The sequence below is a fragment of the Bos javanicus genome, chromosome 16 (genome assembly GCF_032452875.1).
Source record: "Bos javanicus breed banteng chromosome 16, ARS-OSU_banteng_1.0, whole genome shotgun sequence".
In the NCBI taxonomy this organism is placed as follows: Eukaryota; Metazoa; Chordata; class Mammalia; order Artiodactyla; family Bovidae; genus Bos; species Bos javanicus.
The window spans coordinates 42599518-42607433 of record NC_083883.1 but is presented as its reverse complement, the minus strand read 5'-3'; the positions used below and the strand labels follow the sequence as shown (position 1 = coordinate 42607433).

General features: G+C 42.6%; 1 protein-coding gene across 3 annotated transcripts in view; it reads left to right on the top strand.

Annotated features, from left to right (window-relative positions):
• The first annotated feature begins 92 nt into the window (after positions 1-92).
• Positions 93-7916, top strand: part of CLCN6 (chloride voltage-gated channel 6) — a 34017-nt gene continuing 26193 nt past the window's right edge. For 2 of the 3 annotated variants that reach the window (XR_009729939.1, XM_061382703.1), the window contains exons 1-3: positions 128-384; positions 1172-1231; positions 7220-7285. Coding sequence is in view for 2 of the 3 variants with exons in the window: in XM_061382703.1 (XP_061238687.1) it covers positions 298-384; positions 1172-1231; positions 7220-7285 (213 nt within the window). In the remaining variant the exon portion in view is untranslated. Of the gene's footprint in view, positions 385-1171; positions 1232-7219; positions 7286-7916 lie in introns of all 3 variants that reach the window. The other variant, XM_061382702.1, reaches the window with a different exon arrangement.

Genomic DNA, 7916 nt, shown 5'->3' with positions numbered 1-7916 from the left:
GAGGCGAGGCGCGGGTGTCAGGTTGCTAAGGGAGGAGGGAGCAGAGGACGGAAACCGCCCTCGCGGACGCCCGGAAGCCCCGCCCCCAACATGGCCGCGCCCAGAAGTCTCGTTGGAAGCCGGCCCTCCGCCGTCATGTGACGCGAGCCCTCGCCCCACCCGTCTGCAGCCACTCCCCGTCTCCATCCTCAAGCTCGAGAGGGCCACGTGACACTCCCGGGACCAGTCACGTGAGGCGCGGATCCTGGGTGGGAGGGGGGTTGGCAGAGGGGTCCAGAGTGGCAGTAAAGGAGGAAGATGGCGGGATGCAGGGGGTCCCTGTGCTGCTGCTGCAGGTGGTGTTGCTGCTGCGGTGACCGTGAGACCCGCACCCCGGAGGAGCTGGTAAGGAGCGGGTGGAGTCGGGCTGGGGAGGGGGCGGTTGCTAAGGGACTGCAAGAGGCGTTGCCGGGGGTGGGGCCGGGTCGAGCTAGGCCCGCAGGTGGCCGCGGGTGGGGCCTGGGCTCCTCACGCCGGGCTCTCGAAGCATCTGCACGACTTCACGTGCCCAAGTCTGGGGTCTTTTCTCATAAGCCCTCCCTGGAATCTGAGGGAAGATCTAGGCCAGCTCCAGTCAATCTCATCCATATTAATTTTTTAGTTTCCACCTAAAAGGAGTTTTGAATGAAACGAGCATTTTCAGAATGAGCCCCTTCACTGGACTTTGCATATCATGCCGCTGGCTTAGTTTTTCCAGCGCTCTGTCACTGTATCCTTCACCCTTTCTGGGTCACTGATAATCCAGCTTCCCTCTGCAAAGCACCCTGGGAAAACTTGAGTTGTATCCTCAGAGTTGACAAGTCTCTCCTGATGTAAGACTCCACGTGTTGTCAGAAGGAACCTGAATTCTTTCCCTCTTAAGCTGGCAGGTGACATCTTTGAAGTGTCCTGAAGATGAGTGGTGATTTGAAGAATGTATGGTAGGCGTGAAGAGCTCAGCTGATGACTGTATACCCTCACCACATCACCCCCATCCCAAAATGTTTTTGTTTGTTTGTTTTAGGTGTTCCCATTTGATGATAATGGCTACAGAGGATTTAGAAATTAGTAGCTGGTTTCAGTAAATCCTTCTGTCTCTTTCCACTTTTAAAAACATTGAAAGGGTCTCCCTGCTCTGTATTTGGTTTTCTAGACCATCCTTGGAGAAACACAGGAGGAGGAGGATGAGATCCTTCCAAGGAAAGACTATGAGGTAAGATTCTTAGATGCTGTCTGGGTAACAGAAGAAGTGAATGACCAGCTCACTTCAGACTTAAGCATTGGGATTCCAACCAGAGATGCTCTGTGACCTTCTCTCCCAGGGAGTGAGTAGGTAAGAGAGAACTTCTTTGTCAGAATGGGCTGTTTAAGAAGCCCTTTTTTCACCTTAGCTTCAAAGCAGGGTCTGAGTGTGTCTCCAGGCTTTCATCAGTCTATTGCACCTTAACCTGGTTAGAGCATGTGTTTGCCATTAGACTGTTTGCTTTTGTAACTTGTAGAGACCCAGAGTCAAAGCCACTGACAGCATTTGCTTGTAAACATGTGTGAGCCAGGAAGCCTTGCTTTTCTTCTAAGAGAACTGAGTTTTCAGATGATTGTTTCCTGCCCAAGCAGCTTCTCTCGGAATTGTCAGTTCTTGGTTATAGTTCCTGACTTCATGCACGGGACTCAGAGAGAGAGAGTGTGTGTGTGTGTTTTGTGTGGTGGGGAGCAGTAGGGCCAGTGCTGCTGCTGCTGCTAAGTCGCTGCAGTCATGTCCGACTCTGTGCGACCCCATAGACGGCAGCCCACCAGGCTGCCCTGTCCCTGGGATTCTCTAGGCGAGAACACTGGAGTGGGTTGCCATTTCCTTCTCCAGTGCATGAAAGTGAAAAGTGAAAGTGAAGTCGCTCAGTCATGTCTGACTCTTAGCGACCCCATGGACCGCAGCCTACCAGGCTCCTCCATCCATGGGATTTTCCAGGCAAGAGTACTGGAGTGGGGTGCCATTGCCTTCTCCGAAGGCCAGTGCTGCTAGAGTATACCTTTTATTATTTAGTCAGCTTATAGTGACATTTCTGTGACTTTTGAAATGGCAAAAACAAGCCATGGTTGTGATAGAGGATTTTCATATGATTTGCAAAAAGAAGCTAGGGAAAAATCTACAATCCTGTTCATGAAAAGATGACTGTTCATTTTATTAAACGTCCTTTTCCGTGCCTTCTTTTAAATAACAAAGTGAAATTTTACTAAATACACTATTTTAACATGGTTTTCCCTCCCAGTTGATAACAAATTTTTGTTTATCAATAGATACTTTTCTGTAATTCATTTTTAAATGGGGAAATAGTATTTCATTATCTATGAAATCAGATAATGTTTTTTATCTGACTTTTCTGTGTTATGAATTGCATGGTGGTGACCATCCTTTCTTGTTTATCTTTAATTGCTTTCTTAGAACTAATTCCCAAAGTGAGATTAATCGTGTCTATACTTAATGACTTAAAAAAAAATAATACCATGTACTTTAAAAATTCAATATTCTAGAGCAGTAACATACCCAGACTAATTTTCTTTCTAATATCTTATGTACTCTTGCTGTAGAATTTAGTGTATCTATTATGATTAGTAGCTTCTCATGGAACTTTTTTTAAGTTCCATGAGAAGCTACAGATCATAAATGTAGACAAATGGGCAGAATAGTACACTGAAAACCCCCCGTACTCTTCATACAGCATCGTTCAGTTGTGCCTGACCGTGTTGCATGTGTGTGCCCATCCGCTTCCCCGGTCCCCTATTATCTTGAAGGAAAGTCTATGCATCATATCATTTCACCCATAAATAATTCAGTTCGAGTCTCTAGTGGGTAAGGACACTTTTTTTCCTATCATAAGCCAGTGCCATTTTCACACCTGAGAAATTCACAGTAAGTCCTTGATGTCAAACAACCAGTGTTTGGGTTTTCTAGTTGTCTTATAAATGTCATAAGTACTTTTTCATAGTTTGTTTGAGTTGGGTTCCAAGTAAGGTCCTAACCTTGCACTTGATACATCTTTTAAGTCAAATAGGTTTGAGATGAAGTAGATTCCACCTTCATCTTTGTTTTGTTTTGTTTCATCTTTTTTTTTTCCCCTTGCAATTGACTTAACAAAATAATTTTAAGAGTCTAAAATTTGCCAACTGTACCGCAGTGGCATAATGTGTTACTCTGATGTGAGTGCTTTTAATCAATCAAAAAGCACTATATCCAATGATGTATTGTCTCATATTTCTTCTTAAAAATTTATTTTATTTGGCTGCGCCAGGTCTTAGTTGCAGCAAGCGGGACCTTGAATCTTCGTCAAGGCATGCAAACTCTTAGTTGCAGCATGTGGGATCTAGTTCCCTGACCAGGGATGGAACCTGGGCCCCCTGCTTTGGGAGCATGGAGTCTTAGTCCCTGGACCATCAGGGAAGTCCCATAATTCTTAAATACGTGTTTGCTTGTACACAGTAGAAAGATTTGCAAGAATTAGTATGATAATCCATTTCATGCTGTCACCTCGCCGTCCCTCCTTGAACCTGGTGATATCATTCTGATGGTTACAACTGACACTGTCCCAGCCTTTATCCTCCTCCTGAGATCTCAACACTGCATGTCTGCTCCATTGATCTTCTGTTCCCTTCACTCTTTTTGCTAAATTGCACTCATGTCAGTAATGCATTTCCTCTCACCTGATATGCATATTTGTGTAAATTTTATGGGTTAATGTTCTTCCGTGTGAGTCATTAATATTTCTCAATTAACCATCTTCTTGAGAGCATCTGCTGTAAGAGCAAGTTAGTTAGGCATTGATTCAGAAAAGTCAGCTCAGATTTTATTTATGAGGGATCAACTAGAAAACCCTTCTTGCTGAAGATCTTTATAAAATGTGCTACTTCCTGCCTTAGTGGGCTTCCCTGGTAGCTCAGCTGGTAAAGAATCGCCTGCAATGCGGGAAACCTGGGTTCAATCCCTGGGTTGGGAAGATCCCCTGGAGAAGGGAATGGCTACCCACCCTGGTATTCTTGGCCTAGAGAATTCCACGGATAGAGGAGCCTGGCAGGCTACAGTCCATGGGCTCACAAAGAGTTGGACACAACCAAGTGACTAGCACACACAGTTCCTGCCTTAGTAAAAGTTCATTGTATGTACTTGACTTTTTCTTTAATAAGTTGGGGATCTTACAAGATGTTAGAATCCCCGTTTGACATCCATTCTTATTATAGATGGTTTGAATAATATCAACTCCCTGTTTGTGGGATGAGACCATTCCCAAGGAGTATTGTTTTTCTGCATGCCACAGAACCTATAGTGCCCTTTTGAGGTAGAAAAAGGCACCCCCTTAGAGCTGAGGACTTAGAATTTCTAACAGGCCTCCCCTCTCTGAGTCATTTCAACGCCGACACCTCTGCTAAAGGCCCATCGGAGGTGCTTTTTGTGTGGGCCGTAAGATGCCTTCCTGAGTGAATTTGGGCTACACCTCAGTCCCCATTTGTGCCCTGTAGCCGAATGCCATGTTTGCTCATAACCATGGACATCAGCCCTGCAGCCTACCTATACAAGTTTTATTTTTAAAGAATTTTATTTTAAAGAAGTTGTTAGTTTCCCAAACCAAAGAGCAACATATACAGCAGAAATAACAGAAAATTAGTCATGACAAAGGAGAAGTAATTATCTGGTTTTAATAATAGATCATATAGTTCATGGGTACATGTTTACCAAATGTCAAATTTTCAAAGCTTAAAAAAAAAAAAGTTTGGTGTTCTTGTATTACAGTTCTTTCTAAATGCCCCTTTTAATAGCCTTATTGAGCTATAATTCACATTCTATACAATTTACCCATTTAAATTGTACATGCAGTGGTTTTTAGTATATTCACAGAGTTGCACAACTATCATCAAATCAATTTCAGAATATTTTCATCACCCGGAGAGAAAACATGCACCTGTTAGCAGTCACCGCCCACTCTTCTTGCCCCTGACCGTAGGCAAGCACTAATCTACTTTCTGTGGCTATACCTTTGCCTGTTGTGGATGTCTGCAAACCTTCTCAATGTTTATGGAGCCTAAGCATTATTAGAACCATCAAGCAAATAATTGCTAGTGATTTTTATACATATTGGGCATGAAGGATATCATATTTTTCAACATGTTAATTTTTTCCCATTTGTTCCTAGAATGTGATGTCACTTAATTGATTAAAATGTGTGTGTGTGTGTATACATACACACATATATATGTATATGTGTGTGGACATACAGTTACCCCTTGAACAACATGAGTTTAAAGTGCTCAGGTCCACTTACATGCAAGTTTGTTGTTTTTGTTTTTTCCAATAAATATTGTATTTTCATTTTATAAATCTTTAAGTGTGGGGAAGAATTTGTGTTGCATTAGAGATCACAGTGTGTGGAATCTAAAGAACTAGGGTTGAGTCCTGATTCTATCCACATTATTTCAGCTTGTTGTCCTTGGTTGAGCCATTTATCAAATTCTTCATTTTTGAGGAAGAAATAGCAAAATGTGGATTTTTACCTGTGTGGAAAGTTGCTTCCCCTAACCCCTTTGTTGTTCAAGGGTCTACTGTATGTGTGTGCATATGTGTGTGTGTGTGTGTATGTAAACCATATATGTGTATATATATTACCACTAAATACACATATGTTTAATCATTCACTGATGGGTCTAGTTTCCCAGCAGAAATATTGTTTAATGGTTGGTTTTTTTTTTCCCCTGATTGTTTTTTTTTTGTTTTATAATCAGGCAGACAATTTTGTTTTAATATAAAAAAATGTTCACCATATTTGCCAGGAAAATTTTAAGTAATATCCAGATGTGAGTGCCTACTGAAATACCACCTCAGAGTTAACCATTGTGAACGGTTTTCCCAAACGTTTTCTATTGTTTGCTGACATACAAATCTTTGTTTAATCAAAATAGGATGCTATTACAGCTTTTAATCTACATCTGCCTTTATTTATTTATTTTGCATCTTGCCTTTTTAACTTAATCTTTGCACATTGGCCACATCTGTCCTTGAAGACCTGTCCAAATTCTTTTAATGGCTACATGAATGTGTGCGTGCTAAGTCGATTCAGTCGTGTCCAACTCTGTGCAACCCTATGGACTGTAGCCTGCCAGACTCCTCTGTCCATGGGATTCTCCAGGCAAGAACACTGAAGTGGGTTGCCATGCCCTCCTGCAGGGGATCTTCCCAACCCGAGTCTCTTACGTCCCCTGTATTGGCAGGCAGGTTCTTTACCACTAGTACCACCTGGGAAGCCCTATGACTACATAGTCTTGCATATTGGGTGGATAAAAGTTGATTTGATCAGTCACCTGCTGCTACTCCAGGACCCTTTTAGAAAAGGAATTTGGACTTTGGGTAGTCACAGAAATGGAATGAACTATCACATGTCACACCTGCGTTTGTTTAGCGGCTGACTCTGAACTCCTGTGTGGGAGTGTGGCCACCAGGCCAGTGTCCCAAGTTTGTTCACTAGCTGATGTGTAGGTAGCAACAGGTTATGGGGAGAGAGCACACAGCAGACTGTTTTCCTTTGGTGCCAGACTGCTACTGCTTGTGCATGATGTAGAAATAAAATCACTTCCTTTGAATTGTTCCTCAGAAATGTCCCTGGCACACCTGCAGATTGTTTGCGAAACTGCTGTGTTCCGTGAAGTTTAAGGAACTGTTTTAGGAGCCAGGCTGGATCTGTGCCTCTTCTAACATAAACTGGAAGTTGTTTTTTTAAAACAGTCTCCACGTTTGTCTCGTGACTCACCTCTTTTTCACAGATCCTAACTGCAGAAGATACTTAAAATTAGACTCGCTAAATTAATTTGGTTCTGGTTAATGGAAGCATTTGTTCATTAATGGAGTAAGTTGGGTAACACCAGTGAGGGCATGAGGACTTTAGTGTTTGGCAGAAACAGGGCACTTAAAAATATGTAGTTTAAAACTTCTAAAGCGTAAAGTATTCACCTACAGGGGTGCTGCTGAAACGTCCCTGTAAGTGATTTTGATTAAGAAGGGCCTGAGGGCGTCCAAGAGTCCGTGTTTCTAACAAGCCCTTCCTGAGTGCTGCTCTGGCCATCAGTGCTTTGAGTGGTGGGAACTGGAAGGCTTATCCTTTCCAGGTTATGGTAATTCTTCCTATCTGCTTATAACTTTTTCTTTACTCACACATCCCTCTTTCAGAGTTTGGATTATGATCGCTGTATCAATGACCCTTATCTGGAAGTTTTGGAGACTATGGATAATAAGGTGAGTTCCTTATTGATCTTTTGGGACCAAGTAGGTTTTATGACAGCCTCTTTTTCTTTTTTTAATTTATTTATTTTCATTGGAGACTAATTACTTTACAATATTGTAGTGGTTTTTGCCATACATTGACATGAATCAGCCATGGGTGTACATGTGTTCCCCATCCTGAACCCCCCTCCCACCTCCCTCCCCATCCCACCCCTGAGCACTCTGTCTCATGCATCGAACCTAGACTGGTGATCTGTTTCACATATGATAATATACATATTTCAATGCTATTCTCTCAACCCTCGCCTTCTCCTGTAGAGTCCAAAAGGCTTTTCTATACATCTGTGTCTCTTTTGGACAGCCTCTTTTTTGTTCTAAATACTTTAGTGATTTCCTTAACCTTTGGACTCTTAACCCTTTTCATGGGATATTTATTAATACCATCTATTAACTAAATTAAATCTATTAATTCCTTAGTCCTTCAACCTGCCAGCCAGCATGTCCACTGTCAGTGCACCTGGCCTGGCCCTTCGCATTCTTCATTCTTGCATTGTAAAGCTTCCCTACCACACCAGACATCATCTCTGTGCTTGCTGTCCATGTGGAATTTAGTCTGAAACTGGTTGCCTAAGATGTAGTTCCC